Here is a 17,331-nt window from a genome sequence, read left to right as displayed (position 1 = left end):
ACTCACATGCAAATGGTTTTATTTACTCATCCAACCATGGAAGAATAAAGAGCAATACAAACTACATATCTCCGGTGATTTATAGTATTAGAGTCTACATTTTTGGTAGGTTCACCACATTTCTCATTACACCTCCCCTCGCGGTGATCAAGCGGCGGCGCGCACGTAAGCGTACATGTGCAATGCGTACCAACGAATGAAGAGGTCTCCGCCCCAACACGTGAAGTTTTTCATTAGTTAAGCTAATATTTGTTTGTAATTTATAATTAACCTCACCTATACTTTGTTCGTTGAATAATGTTCTCAATTTCGTTCCTTCATACTCCGCCTTTTGTACTGTAGCTAAGGTAACTTTTAGCTATCTAACATTAGCTCGGAAGTAATATAATGTTGTAATTAGCATTTTCTTCTAGCTAACTTTGAAATGAGCTAACTATCTAGCCTCTTGGTTATTTAGAAATGACTATATTTTGTATTAGCTTTTTGTTTGTCCCTGGCCTGGACGTGTAAGCTAACTGAGTAAATGCCATGTAAAAATAATATCCAAAACTTAAAAGCTTGTTAATAACGTCAGGTGACAAATGTTTGCAAGGTTAATAAAAACGGCTTTTTTGTTTTCCTAGTGTGGAAATCTTACGCTAGCTACATCAGCTAAGTTACCATTTTGCAGATAATATGCTAACAGCTGTGCGGTGCATGCTGTCTAAGCTGGTCTCTCCATTGTGGAGGAGTGGAGAGGCTGATGGAGAGGGCCTTTGCTCTGATGCAACAGGTAAATGCAACATTCTTCTAAGTATAATAAGTTCAAGCATTACAATAGCAACACACGGCAGCATATGTCATGCCATGCATTTCTTTTGGCTGTCAGGCCAGGAAAACATTCGCCACCTGCGAGGCAGTGTGGTGACCCAGCTGTGCCTCGACTATGGCATGATCGACGATGCTATCTACTTCACCGCCGGAGAAGTGTTGGGCGGGATACCTCTGAAAGAAGGGGACGTGGTGAACTGCATAGCAGTACGTGATGGTGCCCAAGGGGGATGGAAAGCTTTAAGGGTGAGAATCTGGTTCTTTGCTCCAGCATGAATTTGCTAACATCATACAATTTATGTTTACCTGATGTGAATTAAGTTGTGATTGGTCAGGTCTGTATATATATATATAAATAAATATATATGCTCCATCTTAATCAAAAGTCAGAATCCAAATTAAACATTTTCATGTCTTCCATCAAGAGTTTGTGTTGATACTGTGGAGATGTGTCTGAGGCCTATGTGTGAATTTAGCCTTACATTGTGTGTTGTTAATTCTAATGGCAGTGATTCAATAAGAAAAATAGGACCGTCATGACAGAAATTGTCCAACTTGCACTGTTTCATCTTGTCATTTAGGTGGAGAAGAGTGCAGATGCTTGGGAGGAAGGAGGCAGTACCTCCTTAGAAGCTGACAGTATGCAGCTGCGGCCTCTCATTGGCACAGTCACATCATTTGATGGAGATGGTGGCTACATAAACCAGACCACATACTTCCCATGCAGCAGCTTATGTGAAGGTACCCCTGCTTACCGTACTTCACACGCTACAATTTTGAGCCTCTTGACCCCACAATCATTGTGGGTCTCTTAGTCCCATAACCGTCCAGCCTGTCTAACAGATTTTACTGCCATAATTTTACAGTTGATGTGTGGTAAGCTCTCAAACCGAGAGTAGATTTGACAAACCTGCAGCCACACCAATATTTATTAGCACTTGGCTGAAGGCTGATGTTAACTTTCCTGCCTGTTGGGACACTTTTGTATTTTCTCTCTTATTTGTGTCAGGTTATGAGCCAATGAAAGGAGACTGGGTCCAAGCTAAATATTTTGTCAATCCTACCCAATGGACCACCCAGGCTAGTTCTGTGGCTCCTTTACGCTACAGCCGCCTAGACCAGGTAATGGCATCATTAAATGTTTTTAGCTATACCCACTCAATACAATTTATTCATTTTTTTAGTACTTCAGTTGCATTGTTGAAAGTTGGCATTGTTCCTAACTGATGAAGTGGTAATGATTAAATGCTCATTCATGTCTGTAATATCCAATTCTGTTTCACTACTCTTACTTCGTTTGAATAAACGTTTATCTCCAGGTGCGTGTGACCAGCGCTTATGGTAAAAATGGAGTGGTGGAGGACAATGTGTTCTACAACCTGGACACTCTGCTGCTGCCTGCCCACTACCAGCCTTTGCCAGGACATCTGGTCAACATAGTGATGGTGGAGAGCAGTCAGTCCTTATACAGTTGGAGGGCCCTGTGCATGGCACCCTGCCAGAGGTATTGGATTTAGATTACTATCTTTTTAGGGCTGCAACAACAATTAAAGATTATCCTAAAATGGGGGGAAAAAGGATCTCATGGTGTTCAAATGTCTTGTTTATTCTGACCAAAAGTCTGAGATATTCAGTTTAATACGATGCAGCAAGCTGGAACTTGAGATTTGGTCTACTTTCCCCAACTATTTTAGCTAAATAAATGGCTGAATTGTCTAATTATTTAAAGTTCTTCAGAAGTATAATGGTATTTTCCAGATTAATTAAACTTTTGATAAGGGTGATACAGATGAATATTTTGATGTTTTTCTTCTTTTCTTTTTGTTTCAGTGAGAATATTTCCATTACACGTCTCCCAGGGACTGAACTCCAGAGTCTTTTGGAAAACAAAGAGGGGCTGCATGTATCGGACTATGGCCAGTTTGGGGATCTGATGATTGGCGAGAAACGAGAGATGGTGTTTTGGATACAGTAAGTGATCGAAGTAGAAAGGAAATATTCAAAGTTAAGAAATATCAAAGCACTAGTTACCAACGCTTATGATTGTCATTTTTTATTGTTGTAGTTTAAATCCTCATCATTGGTCTTCTGGTAAACAAATCCACCCTTGGCACAATTCGCTGCATTTATTACGTTGTATCCCTCTCATATCAGAAATAAAGGTTCAGAAACCCACACACTGAAGTTCTGTGACATCGCTGGCTGGGACTCAGAGGGACAGTTCCTCCTGGTTTCTGTCAAAGACTTCAAACCACTGAGACAGAAACAACAGCCTTTGCGAGAAAATGGCCAAGAGTCTCAAAACTGCTCAGAGTCTTCAGAAAGACAAGGTGGTTATGCAAAGGAGGTAAAGAAAGAAAATGACGAGGTGCTGAAGGAGACTATCCATTCCCCTGGTGTAAAGAGAGAGGACAGAAATGTGGATATTCCACCAGGAGAGAGGCTGCCTATTGTCTTGGCATGCCAAGCAAAGTAAGTTATTTTTTTGCAACTCATAGCAGGGGGTCCGTGGGGTCTTTAAAAAGTATTAAAAGTTGATAAATCAATTTAGCGAAAATTAAGGCTATTAAAAAGTATTAAACGGCATTTTCAAAGGTATTACATTTTATAGCTTGTTTTCAATAAGTATATAAATTGTCCAGAGGTTGTATTCTATAGTTTGCCTGAATGTAATCATTGCGTAGGTGTGTAGTGTGATTCTGTGTAGTTTATTTATGGCATCCCCTTGAATTTGACGTCATCTGAACAGGACATTGCGCGCTCACTGCTTGATAGCGCACGAAGCTCCGTTTACGCCGGTTGTTAAACAACATCGTTATGGGGAAATGCAAATCTGCGTCCAAATCAAGCGGCAAACTCTGGGGAACAGCCGGGATGCCAATACGGAAGTGCAACACACTGCAGTTCATACATGGGCCGCTAGGGACTGACTGCAGAAAGGAGCAATTTCCATAGATCCACATGTTAAAATGCCCAACATTACAGCAGAAAAAAACATGTTTCTACCCATGGATGCAATAAATATTATTATCGATATAGTTAGATTCCACCTTCATGATTATGAATCTGTGAGTGAATTGTTTTCTAACACGACCCTTTTATTTATATTAGGTCTTAAAGTTTTTGCATAAATTAGGGCGTGGTCACTTTGATGGACATGTACATCCCTCACTGTCAGCTAACAGCAACTTGTCCACTCTGCTAGGCTACAACCATAGAGGCTACAACGTTAGTTAGTCATAGTACTGTACTTGACCCTTTAGCTTTAGCCGTGTTCGTGGTGATTGTGCCTTTTAGGGAATATTGTTACAAATACCAGACAATTAAAATGTTGTGCTGTGCGCTTGAATGTAATAACAGGACTTCCGAGAAGTCTAAAATGATAATATTATGTTGACAGGAATATCTATGGCTATGACGCCCATAATGCTAAACGGGAGCAAATGTTAATAGGGGAATTATCCCAGTGGTGGCTGCCGGAGCTAATGGAGCCGCAGGGGGCTAGCTCCAGACGGCGTCCCGGAGCTAGCCCACTGACGGCTCCGTTAGGACGCAAAGTGACGTAAGGAAACTAGAGGTCAATATTGCTGCCTGAGGTAGCGGGCCTAGATNTTTTTGCCATAATCAAGCAGCTCTAATCTGAACAGGACATCGCACGCTCACTGCTTGATAGCGCGCGAAGCTCCGTTTACGCCGGTTGTTAAGCAACATCGTTATGGGGAAATGCATATTTGCGTCCAAATGGTTGGAAGATAAGGAGGAAGGACAATCAATACTGCGTATAGTCAATGTGAGGTAAAGTGTCGCCAATGTAACCGGTTAGAACTCAAAGTGGCGATGAGGTCTTAAAATGTATGGAAAGGGTCTTAAAAAAGGTCTTAAAAGGTTTTACATTTGACTTCAGGATTCCTGCATAGATAAATGAAAGAAACCGTTGGAGGAGTAATGGATCAAAAAGACAAAAGTAGAATGGAAAGTGTGGAATCTGTCTTGCCATATAAAATAAGCTCTGTTCATTGGACCGTCTCTGGAGATTTTGTTTGAATGTTGTCTGTAAAACTACATTTCATGTGGAAAATTGCTCAGGAGCCTGGGAAGCTGCGCTGAGCTGCTGTTGCTGCACTTCTCCTCTTTCACCATCGGGAGGCGCCTGAAGGTCACAGTGGGGAGTAAAGAGGAGACCCTGCTGCAGCCCTCAGTGCCCTACACTCCTAGAGAAGCAACTCAGGCCTCCTCCACAGTGCCTGCTCAAGTGATAACTATCTCTGCTCCAAAAGACGCAACAAGGTATCACACAACAGATTTTGTTTCTATTGCTGACAAAAAGCATCAAGGCTCAAATGAAACTATTCGTAAATATTGTATGCAAGGTGCTCCTGGAAAATAATTTTGCATTATCTTTTTTTTATTTGTGATTGAATCATCCAACTGCAGGATTACGAAGCGACGCCTGCCAAACTTCCTACCCAACTATCCGCTGCCCCAGGCTCTCAGAGACTGTGTGGATGCTCAGAGCGACGTGCTGGTGGTTCAGCCCTGCTTAGGAGAGGTGAGGAGACATGATGAAGTTAAGCTGGTTATTAGGGATGGGAACGATTAATCGAATATTCGAAATTATTTCTTTGCTCAGGGATACCTCGGTAGCACTTGGTCTTGACCTTCCAGTTGCCAAGTCCCTATGGACTTCGCCACCGCCGCCCAATCAATATATCATCTCTGAATTTGCATCGTAACAAAGCCGTGGGCCAGTAATATAACAGGGATGTTTTTTCCACAGTCACATTATAATGGAATATGAGGGAAAAATGTTTTAGTTTGTCTTTACATTTTTTAACCTAATCCAATCGTTGTGGGCCACACTAAACAAGAGGCAGCGGCACATCCTTTGCTAAATAGATAGCGGAATAGGAGGAGTATCCTTTCGAAATCCACACGGCCAATCGCAGACTTATGCAATTTCCCTTGTGGTGGGACACAGAAGCAAATAGAATTTGAAAAAAATCCCATTTTCCTTCTCCTGCTGTGCCTGTTTGCTCAGGTTCTCTCACCATCCAACATGCGTCTGCGTTTCTCAGTCCTTCTCTGGCTGGACGAGCTGCACGCAGAGAGGGAAATAAAAGAACAAACAATCCACGGGGCCCTCCTCAAGAAAGGAGCGGTCTACCTGCACCTAGAGGTCCTTGGGTTGTCCGAAGGCAGACCCAATCTCAATATAGGTGAGGGGCCTTTCTTTATCATTGTTGAACTATTGCTAATGTTATGATTTCCTCTGTGGAAAACAAGAAGGGTTTTGAAAAGTTTGCTCTGCAGGGGACCGAATATTACTGAAGAAACCACAGAGGGACGGAGTGGTGATGGAGTATGTTGGTAATGTAAAAGAGGTATGGAAATGTTTTATAATCTGAGACATCTTTCATGTTGTGCGTTATCAAACAGAAATGCTCTTTAGATTGAATCTAATGTTCTGTTTTAACACTCAGATCAATGAAGAGACTGTGAGTTTGAGAGTGAACCCAGAGTTTCAGCGCAGCTACCTCGGGGAGCCACTCGATGTTGAGTTCTCTTACAACAGGTTAGAAAAGAGGATGTGATTTTTATTACATCAAATAAATGTACAAATATTTAACCCAACAATGATGCTTAATGATTATAATACAGGTATGTTGACTGCTTACATCATCAGATTGCCTTCGAGACGGTGTCACTACGCACTTGAACACACAAAGCAGTTTTGGAATAGTAAGTTAAGGTTATTTTCAAATTACTTTAATTCTGGTAGTTTCCTGGCATTTTAGACACCATAAATAAAGTGTACATTCAGTTATGTGCAATATGGAGTACTCTTTGAAAGGTACATTATAAGGCATTTTGAAGAAAGTATCCCCCTGAAATTAATTGGAATGAAAATGTTCTAATTGATACACTATACTTATGAATAGTAAAATCACTTTCCCTATAAAAAAGCAGATAATGATTTTGACAATGTTTTTTTCTTCACTATACAAACGAAAACAAATCTAATCAGTCAATTTAAGAAGATTCTAAGAAATAATTGAACTTTAGTGGTCATTATTTCACCAGCAAAGCGATACACTATATTGAAAAATCATTCTTTCACGACACGCATTGACATTACCACCAGCTCGCCTCCAGAGGGCGCTGTTTGTACCTCACGTTTTTGCTAGTCCATCTTGGTTTACCCTTCTGTTTTTTGTACCACAGTAAGATTTCTGTCATTTTCACCCTGTTGTGCAGTTCTCTTCCCCTCTAAAGTGACTGTTCAGACCCATCAGTGGACAGGGAAGTGGAGCGATGAGACAGAGCAAAACAAAGCAACGGGCAATGAGGTGAAAAAATAAAGATTTATACACATTGTTGTCATTTATTTTCTTGGTTTTGATTTGAGTGTAATTGTATTTCAACACCAGATTCCAACCAAGGAAAATGGAAAGGTTTCCATGGACATGCAGTCAAAGGCCACGCAGACTAAAGGTACATTTAGTGTTTTAGTAGGGCTGTTCAATTTTGTTATTCCTTTTTCGTTTTGTTTTTTTCAAATTTGAATTTATTGAAAACTCCAATATCAACATAAGACCTTGTGCCTCTTCGGGGGGTGCCAACACTTAACCATAAACGTTATCGTTTACTTTCTCCGTCTTTATATGTAGATATTACTTTTTGTTAATCTCCGTCACGTTGTTTCCATAGCAACAACAACTTCCTGTCAACAGCGCTAACTCCTTCAAAAATAAAAGCATGTCCATACAAAATAGGAAGCCAAGCCAAATTACACTTAAGACAATAACATATACAACTGCAACAAAAGTAACACACACAATGCAATATCCTTTTCAATTTCAAAGAACACAAATTGGGTTGTATACATTAACAAATAACTATAAAACAACCATACTGTAGATGTAGCATAACAAAATGAATGCCGTGAATAAACCGAAATACACGTGTTGAAGCGGTTCGCTGCTGATTACTACGCACCCCCCCCCCTGCTGCTGATTGCTACCGAATATCCGGAGCCCGAAAAATGGTATTTGGGACAGCCCTAGTGTTTAGTTGGTCCAAGATTTGCCTGAGTATATCAGATTAAGTATATAATTGACAAGTGTTTCATTGCTTTTAGGAGGAACACTGCCATCCAAGCCCATCCCCAGTGTAGGGCACTTCTTTAACCCGGACCTGAACCCCCCTCAGAGAGAGGCAGTGAAGAGGATCCTGGAAGGGGAGTGTCGGCCCATTCCTTATGTGCTGTTTGGACCTCCGGGCACGGGAAAGACCATCACCGTTATAGAAGCCATACTACAGGTACATATCATCTTCCTAATCAGAAGCTATGTTAATTCATATCTTCCAACTAGCCAACTTAAAGAAACCCTTTCAATAAATATAAACTGATATATCAGTCCAGTGCTTTAGGACTCTTTTGCAAAAACATAATTTAGTAGTCGTAAACAAATATATTTAACTCTTTATAGGTTTGATTTCATAAAGTTGTTCAGACCTTGCCCATGGTCATTTTAATTGTTCAATTATATCCTCTGTGTCTATATTTTCAATCTCTGAAAAAAGTGATTCACAAATACTGTCCAGATGTATAAATCCAAACGGGTAGGTCTTACGGTGTTGTGTGGACAGCTACACTGTAAACCTGTTGATAAAACTGGTATTAATGGGAAAACGCCTCCGCAACTTTAAGCTGCAATAGTGAGTAGGTCTTATGCCCAGTCTTAAGCTTACTTCCATTCTGCTCCTCTGCTTGTTTGACTTCTTTCTTCCTCCAGGTTTACCACTTTCTGCCCAGCAGTCGTGTTCTCGTGTGCACGCCCTCCAACAGCGCTGCTGACCTCATCTGCACCCGCCTTCATCACAGTGGCTTCCTGCATGCTGCGAGTTTGGCCCGTGTCAACCCAACCTCAAGGCAGGAGGAGGTATTTAACAGCGGCTGGGAAAAGAGATTCAGTTTTCCTTTGTCAACAGACACCTTATTTACAGTGTGTATGATCAAAGGGAAATATGCATGCTCCTTTATGCAGTCTGGTCTGTACAGATGCCATTGACATCTGCCACCAGAGGGGGCGGTACAGTTATCTTTTTAAATAATAGATGAGGTCGTGATGACATGCTGTGTCTGAATCTACTTTAGTACATTTCTCATCATCCAAAATGTATGTTTTTTTCTTAGTCCATCCCAGAAGCACTGAGAGTGTACTCAAAGGCAGGTGAGGACATCCGCCACGCCTCTTTCCACAGGATTGTGGTCAGCACTTGCTCCAGCTCTGGCATGTTCCATAATATAGGAATACAGTAAGTCCTGGGCAGTAGCAGTGATAGTTGTACACAGTTTGAATAAGCAGATGTGTCCTCACTTCTATATACTACTATCTTAGTTCACCTACTGTTGATTCTATTTAATATTTTCTCAGAGTTGGACATTTTACACACGTCTTCCTGGATGAAGCTGGCCAGGCCACAGAACCTGAGTCCCTGATCCCCATGAGTTATCTGTCAGAGAGAGATGGACAGGTCGGCACACACACTGACTACATTCACATCCAAAGGCTTTGTCCAGTGCATCTGTCTTGTGGGAAATCATGACATAATTGTGTGGGATCACCAGCACCAGTTGTGTTTGTATTGTGGATCGAAAAGAACGACAGCTAGACTTTTTTCTAATCATTTACAACAGTCCAGTTGTATGTTTATGTTGTTACTAATAGGCGCGTTCACACCGGAGTACTTTCCCCCGTACTAATACTTAATTCCGTTAGTATCCCTTATGTCGCGTTCACACCAAAAAGAGTACTTAGTCCCGGGAACTTTTACCCCCATTTTTAGTGCCTGCTGAGAGGTGGTACTCTCCTGGGGGAAAAAAAGTGCCCCAGTTCTGATTGGCTGAGCGAATTGCAAACCGCGCCCCGTAAAACTCTGAAATGTTTTGTAGAGCCGCCATTTTATTATCCTCGCATTATTAGCATTAGCCCAGCGCACAAACGCAGAGAGACTAACTTATGGCAACACAAAAGAAAACATGGGAGCGGTGGAGATGAGGAGGTGTCGGCGTTCTGGCGATTTACTCGGAAGGCTTCAATAGAAGCCAGTCCCCAACTCCGGGGACTTCCGGCCGGGGACTTCGGGTGGCAGTATACGGCATGAAGTTGCTTGCGGCCTGCCAGTAAACCCAAAGCAGAAGAAGGAGAAGTGACTAGCGTTTTCATTTGCCTAATCCTCCCCCAGGGACTTATTCCGGTGTGAAAGCGATCTGTACTTAGTTCATGAGAACTAAAGAGTTCAACTAACTGATGAACATTTGTGGGAAAAGTACTGCGGTGTGAAAGCGCCTATTGATGGGCAATATGTAAATATTTGCATATTTTTGTGTCTAGCTCGTTTGTTTACATACATGGTGGTGTTCCTTGGCACAGATACATTAGGAAAAAACACATTTTCATAGCTCCATATCATGGCATTGCCCAGACACCTGGGATCAACAAGTAAAACCAAGGTGTAAGCAACTAATTGTAGTATGGGAATGGGGGTAAATATGGCTACATTTGGAGATGCTTGTGGTTCAGGCCTACAAAAATGAACCCGAACTATGTTCAACATGCTTTGTCACTGCTCTTTAAAGAATGAGCATCAACCATGTGAAACATACATTTTTTATTAAACTAACCAAAGACTGGTATTTTACAGTATCTATTTATCAACAGTCCTATTTTGTGTCCTTTAGAGAATGAAGAACTATTTTGGTATAGAGGAGTTGGACAAAAGTGCTCAGGAGACTGCTTTTCACGAATTGGATGCAAGGTATGGTAATTGTAGTGAGAGATGGTATTCAAAATATACCCCAGGCACACATTTGAAATAAAGTCTTGGTCCCTGCTTTACTTTAGTGAGATGTGGTCATGTGACATCCTGTCCAATGTCCACTGTCGGATTGTGTAAATTTTTTGTCTGTTTAGTATGTCCTCACAAGACCTAAACATTGGCCTCATCAATGGTGATGAATTCAACCACATTCAAAACTTGACGTAAGTTATACTTCGTATGGGCTGTGCCCACTAACATCTCAGCTACTGCCAGCTCCCCTGCTGCACTTCAGCCCAATGTTTTAACTTTTCTTTTTGGGAGGATTTATCGTCTAGATAAATCTCTGAAATTATAATTTTTCCCCAGTATTGACTGGGAAGATGACTTATGGTGTCCTGAAAAGGAGTCTGTGTCATCATTTGAGGAAGATGAAACCAGGGAAGTGGACTCAAACTCTGATGATAGTGGGGATGAAGATTATGTGCCTCGTATTTGTGTGCGGTAGGTTCAACACCCTTTGGCACAGCTTATAGTCAAGTTTTTTCTGTTTTGTTTTTCATTTTTGATAGCTATTTATTTTGTAGCAGGACCGGCGGTGCTCTAAAGACACAGATTTACTTGAATGCACTGCCAGCTATAAGCATGGAGGACTCTGTGTACGACAGTATAGATAACACCAAAGACCCAACTACAACAGACACATTTCCAGAGACAGCTAAAGTCCTGGTTGAGGAGGACATAATCGGCCATCCTGCATCCATCATGTATCATGATAGTCTCCACCAACTGGCCACATATCTGGTTCTGCCTGTGAACATGTGCCGTGCTCCTAGGCCAGGGGTGCCCAATCTTTTTTGAACCAAGAGGTACTTCTAAAGTTGCCAGTCTGCCGAGATCTACCAGTCCAAATAGAGGGGGGGGGTGCTGCTAATGAATTGTCAACTGGGAGGGGTTAGTGAATTGTCAACGGGGGGGAGGGGGGTGTTAGCGAACTGTCAACTGGGAAACGGCGGACCTCTGTCGGTGCAACTTCATTGATGCCATTTAAAAACATAAACAAATTAAGGGCAGTGACGGCCGTCAGCGAATCGAGCCGGCCCTTGACGACCAGCTGTTCTGTGATTCTCCAGATGGCCAGTCCGCGGAGAGTGAAAAATACATACCGGAAGTAGACAAAGGCGTGCAACAGGAAGGTGTTCCCACAGGAAACACAACTCAAAATATTAAATGAAACAATCTCATCTCTTAAAATTCACAACTTATTATGAATTAAACATTCACAAACTTATAATTATGTATTCACATGTTTAACTCTGTTACAATATGCACGCAACGAACAGAAGAGCGTAGCGCAGAATTAGGAGGGAATTCCGTCTCGTAGCGTTTGTGCACCGTTTTGAAATGCCGCTCTATATTACCCTTCTTCGGTAAAGCCACGCTCGCATTGCAGATGAGACAGANCTGCTGGGAGTCCCAGCAGCTTCTACTGAAGCCAGTCAACTACGGGGACTTCCGGTCGGGGACTTCGGGTGGGTATACGCCGTGAAGTTGTTTGCGGCCTGCCAGTAAACCCATAGCAGAAGAAGACGAAGTGACGTCAGCGGCTCATTTGCGTAATCTTCCCTCAGGGACTTATTCCGGTGTGAACGCGATCTGCTCTTAGTTCCATAGGGGAACTAAGTGCTGGGAACTAAGTACGGCAAAGTACTTCGTGTGAACGCGGCTAATAATGAAGTTTCCCCCTCCCTTGCTCAGGTAGTGTTGGCTGGAGACCCCTGCCAGCTGGGTCCAGTAGTAAAGTCAAAGCTGGCCACTGCATTTGGCCTGGGGGTGTCTTTGATGGAGAGGCTGATGGCTAACCCGCTGTACGCCAGACATGACTGGGGTTACAACCCTAAACTGGTTGGTGCACTGCATACTAAATCCATAATTTTTAGCAAATTAAATGTTTTTTTTTAAAGCAAGTAGCACATTGACACTAAGAAAGATAATAAAAATGGCATCTGATAGTATGTAGGATATCTTCCTATACAAATAATTCATCTTGGAAGAATATTTGAGTGTGCATGCTCTGTTATAATAATTATAATCTGGTTTTGAAATGCATCAGGTGACTAAGCTGATCTTCAACTACCGTTCCCATGAGGCCTTGCTCACGCTGCCCTCTAAGCTCTTCTACAAGGGCGAGCTGTGTTTTAAAGCACAGAGGGACGTAGTAGACTCTCTCTGCCAGTGGAAAACCCTGCCCAAAAAAGAATTCCCTCTCCTCTTTCATGGAGTTAGAGTGAGTGGTATTTTAAAATGACAAGATAATGCATCTACAAAGAGTTACCAGTTTATTGGGCATGTGCGTCAAATGTAATCCAGGGATGTTGCTTTTCCATAGGGTACAGAAATGAGGGAAGGCAACAACCCGTCATGGTTCAACCCAATGGAGGCGGTGCAGGTCATGCTCTACTGTTGCCAGCTGACCAAGAAGCTCTACAACCCTGTGGACGTCTCGAACATCGGCATCATCGCCCCCTACAGGAAACAAGTAAGACTACAAGATTAATTTGGGAAATATGTATTATTAGGGTTTCTCCTAATATAAGTAAAGCTTAAAAGTGGAGGGAGTGGCGCAGTGGGCTGTGCGTTGATCATCAGATCAAAGGTGGCGTTGGGGAACTCCAGTTCGAAACCCGCCGCCACTTCGTCAGGCCGTTGTGTCTTTGGGCAAGACACTTCACCTGAATTTGCTCCCGTGTGTATTGTCCACAGTACATGACCGTTACATGTATGATATGTGTATTTGTAAAGCGCTTTGAGCATCTGGAAAAGCGCTGTAATAAATGTAAGGAATTATTATTAATAAAAGCACTTTAGGTGAGATCTATCTTAATAAAGAAGTAAAAACGCTTTTTCAGTGTCAATTCATATTCTACTCCAAGGTAGATTCAATAGCCCCTATACTTTTAAGTGGCTTTGCATGTTTTAACAAAGCACTGTCCTTGTTTTCGTACCACTCTCCAGTGTGAGAAGATCAGAATGCTGCTGGGTAAGGTCGGCCTGTCTGATATCAAAGTGGGCTCTGTGGAGGAGTTCCAAGGACAAGAGTTCCTGGTCATCATCATGTCTACGGTAGGAAAAAACTAAATCTGTGTGATAGAAGTTACAAACATCATAGTCAGCTTTCTTGGAGTGGACTATTGATTCTACAGTAAATGTCCTTTGAATAAAAAATAGTTATTCAAAATTCCATCAATATAGGTTTTCTGGCTCAATCCAGATGTGTCAAATGTTAAGTAGATATATCCAAAAGCATCGGACATCGGGTTTTGATCCACTCAGAAAGATGGGTTTTTATTTTTGTGAACATTTTAGCACCACCTTGTGGTCAGTTGACGTAGTTTGTGTTGGGGGGACAAGTTGATCACATTTTATTTGCAGTTCATTCCAAAAGTCCTCTGTTTTGTTTAAGTATGTTGAGAACGGTGCCCTTTCCCCTTTTATAAAAAATCCCCACTTATAATAATGAACTAATATAACAACAACAGGTAACTAAAAGCAAAGCGTTCCTTAGTTACCGGATCAATAATATTCTATAAGGTTGGCAACTGAAACTCAGACATTGTCCATTTAATAGTAATACAAATACTCAAGATCACAACTTCTACACTCACTACCTTGCCATAGTTCATTCCCTATTTTAGCAATTACTCAGTAAACTTCATTCTTTTTAAATATAGGTGCGCTCTGATGAATCCGTACTGAGCGATGATTTGCAGAGCGCTCTCGGCTTTCTGACCAACCCCAAACGCTTCAACGTGGCCATCACTCGCCCCAAAGCCCTGCTCGTAATTGTTGGGAACCCCCACGTCCTCATCATGGTGAGTAAAACACTTGATTAGCACTAATATTAGATTCTAGATTTTTATAGAATCTAATACAATTGTGTTATATTGAGTCTTTTATGTATTTTAAATGTTTGAATTTCTTTCCAGGACCATTGCTTCAGAGCTCTACTGCAGTACAGTTTCATCAACGGGGCATATCTGGGTTGTGACCCCCCTCCCTCCCTCAGAGAGTCTCAGATGTATGTCAACTTATCAGACGTCATAGTCTTTATTTTTAATGGAAATGTATACAGTGGCTGCTTTATTGTGCAACGTGTACAAGCTAATGCAATCTAATACAACTGTTCCTGCATCAGCTCAAATTCTGATGCCTGTAATGTTCAGTTACAGTTAGACACTGTCATAGGTGTTCATTAAATACTGCTTTAGTATTAAAGGTAGGGTAGGTAATTCACTTCAGAAACACTTTTTGTTATATTCCATGGAATGCTCTTAACATCCCGATAGGAATGAATACATTAAATGCTTTGACAATAAATACATACAAAAATGTCATCTGTGGAAGGCGTGGCGCTGTAAAAAGCACGACCAATCATCTGAGCCGCCCGGCTAAAATAACTTGATGGCCTACCTGCCTGTCAGCCTTCCATCTGTGCACAAACTTATCTCGTGCCCTCATTGGTCATGTTCGTGTGTGTTGGAGGAGGGGCTCTGTAAGGAAGTCTGAAGGAAGGGGCAGATTTTTTCTTTCAAATTCTAGTGCACTCATGCTGGTTTCTCCATTCTTACCTACCCTACCTTTAACATATTTAGTGATGACTTTGTATACAGGTGATTTGTAATATTCTGAGCCGTAATTCATGGACATTTGTAAGGGAAAACCCCCATCAATATGATATAGTCCAGAACAACCCACTGCTTTTAGGTTAGTTGGATTTTTAGTAAAAGTGAAAGAAATTGCTGAAACAAGTATTTATTTCTCATTTTTACATGGCTGAGTATACACAAGCAGCTACAATAATTACTACCAAGACAATTGCCAGTGCTGTTTTAATCTATTGGTGGCTTCTCCTTTTCTCCAACAGAGTTGCAGAAGAGCAAAGGATTGCATAAGAGGACAACGTAATCATGGACGGTGTACCTCAGCTACAACTTGACTGTCTTATCGTGTTCTAAGACTTTATTTTTGTTTTACCCTTCAATCTACCTTGGCTTGTCTCTCTTTTGACTGTTTGTGATCAGTGTTAACTGATTTGGTTTGAAAAGAGGAATTTCTTGTTTCTGTGAAAGCCAAATGCGGTTCTAATCAGGGGGGTAGAAATAAAGATGATGCTTGTCTACACTGCACAATTATTTCTGTGTCCTGTGATTATTGAGTTGATGTGCTTCACTGTGCATAAGATTTTTCTGTTGGACTGCCACGAATATGGGTAAATTACTGTGAACCGCGTCATAGCAGTCCTGCGCTGTTCGTCTGCCAAGGCAGCTCAATAAGGCTACCATATTTTAACAGCAGCATTTTCTCATTTCTTTTTTTAATATATTTTTTTATTGAGTCAGGCACAATGAGTTACATTTATACGGTCTATACTTTTCCTTCCCCCCCCCCCGGTCCTAGCTAGTAAAGTGAATAAATAAATATATATATGTATATATGTAAAAATAAAGAAAGTAATGTAAAAGATAATAAAAAAAAAAAGATAAAGAATAATAACAGTAATACATGTACCCATATAGTCACATATGTATACAAACATACACATATATATGTACATACCTACACCCATACCCACACATTTATACATACACAGACATACATGTACTGTATATAAAAAAACATACTTTCATAGTCCCCCCTTTCTTCCTAACTTCGTGTCTTAAGTTCAGCTCGGCTATCACAGAGCCCCAGACAGATTCAAACATTTCTGAAGAGCCCCTCAGGTTATATGTAATCTTCTCCAAGTTCAGGTACAACATTAGATCTTTAAGCCATAGAGAGAATTTTCTAATTTCTAAAGTAACAACTCTGTTAAGAATGCAAAATAAGTTATAGGTTAAAGTTGTAACTTAAATGTTGGTGTGTTGGCTGACTGAGTGGATCCACAGATGCAGTTCTGTACAATACTTTCTGGGGGCGAGTTGTCTCCTTGTCTCGGCTTGGCAGCGTCTGCCCACAAGCCCCGGAGACTGGATGTGACAATTGAGTGCTACTGACAGTCTGCACAGGGACTGTCAGTCCTACTGGAGCCCAGCAGGATGGAGAAGGGAGGGTGTTAAAGAGGGGAGAGAAGAGAGGCAAAGGGGGTTCAATCTCTTAAGTTAACGAGTCTCTAATGTGCAAGCAGGAGACAGCTTTTATCTGAGTTCACTCGGTTGCAAGGCAGGCCTGCCCAGACATCCTGTCCTCCCCTTCTTTCCTCCTCAAACACACCTCTGTCTTTGATGTACGTCTCAGGTGTTTGTGCTGCTGTCCCACTCAGCCAGTGGATACTGCACTGTAGAGGGGAAAATACCAAATGTACGTTAAGCTACTCAAATGATTATGGATGATAACATCCTACACGTAGATAAGGATCTTCAAACCTCTGTTTTAGCTGGGTATTTGAGCAGGAAAACCTGAGTTGAAAATTGTCTAAGGGTGAAATTAGTATTTGATATATCCCTTGTTCAGATTAGTTTGAGTTCTAAAGTGTAATTAATTAAACCTAACATCCTAGTCAAGGATGATCATGGTGTTGTATTCTAAAGACGTTTTATTATTTAATGTTAATCACATTTCTTCTCTAAATGGTGGCACATGTATAAATGTTTTTCTCACAACATAGCTGTAATGACTTCCCACAAAAAACAGACTGCAAAA

General features: G+C 41.4%; 1 protein-coding gene and 1 long non-coding RNA gene across 5 annotated transcripts; both read left to right on the top strand.

Annotated features, from left to right (window-relative positions):
- Positions 1-147: 147 nt before the first annotated feature.
- mov10l1 (Mov10 like RNA helicase 1) lies at positions 148-15,824 on the top strand. Of its 4 annotated transcripts, XM_010776865.1 has the most exons (28): positions 159-236; positions 343-347; positions 624-772; positions 869-1,056; positions 1,392-1,551; positions 1,820-1,932; positions 2,130-2,314; positions 2,641-2,781; positions 2,965-3,282; positions 4,897-5,097; positions 5,245-5,359; positions 5,849-6,026; positions 6,109-6,191; positions 6,291-6,382; positions 6,494-6,549; positions 7,066-7,157; positions 7,239-7,302; positions 7,949-8,130; positions 8,607-8,753; positions 9,008-9,129; positions 9,249-9,348; positions 12,391-12,537; positions 12,746-12,919; positions 13,022-13,171; positions 13,648-13,755; positions 14,364-14,504; positions 14,619-14,710; positions 15,557-15,824. In XM_010776865.1, the coding sequence occupies exons 3-28, from the start codon at positions 676-678 to the stop codon at positions 15,582-15,584; spliced, it is 3,474 nt and encodes a 1,157-aa protein (XP_010775167.1). In that variant the 5' UTR covers positions 159-236; positions 343-347; positions 624-675; the 3' UTR covers positions 15,585-15,824. The 4 variants fall into 4 exon arrangements, with proteins under 4 accessions (XP_010775166.1, XP_010775167.1, XP_010775165.1 ...); XM_010776864.1 differs by lacking the exon at positions 343-347 and having other exon boundaries at positions 148-236; XM_010776863.1 differs by having other exon boundaries at positions 173-347.
- Positions 10,575-11,298, top strand: LOC104950351 (uncharacterized). The gene is made up of 4 exons (XR_798907.1): positions 10,575-10,632; positions 10,788-10,856; positions 11,002-11,136; positions 11,248-11,298. It is a non-coding gene; the product is annotated as an uncharacterized lncRNA (long non-coding RNA).
- Positions 15,825-17,331: the final 1,507 nt, after the last annotated feature.

The sequence above is a fragment of the Notothenia coriiceps genome, unplaced genomic scaffold, assembly GCF_000735185.1.
Source record: "Notothenia coriiceps isolate Sejong01 unplaced genomic scaffold, NC01 NC01_scaffold00017402, whole genome shotgun sequence".
In the NCBI taxonomy this organism is placed as follows: Eukaryota; Metazoa; Chordata; class Actinopteri; order Perciformes; family Nototheniidae; genus Notothenia; species Notothenia coriiceps.
This window is presented reverse-complemented; position numbering and strand designations above follow the sequence as displayed.

Bases quoted from the DNA above. Each gene is read 5' to 3' on its own strand.
- mov10l1 (XM_010776864.1), top strand. From the start codon at position 676: ATGCTAACAGCTGTGCGGTGCATGCTGTCTAAGCTGGTCTCTCCATTG. The intron at 6,383-6,493 runs GTTAGAAAAGAG...TTACATCATCAG, and splicing joins GTTGAGTTCTCTTACAACAG to ATTGCCTTCGAGACGGTGTC. The intron at 8,131-8,606 runs GTACATATCATC...TTCTTCCTCCAG, and splicing joins TTATAGAAGCCATACTACAG to GTTTACCACTTTCTGCCCAG.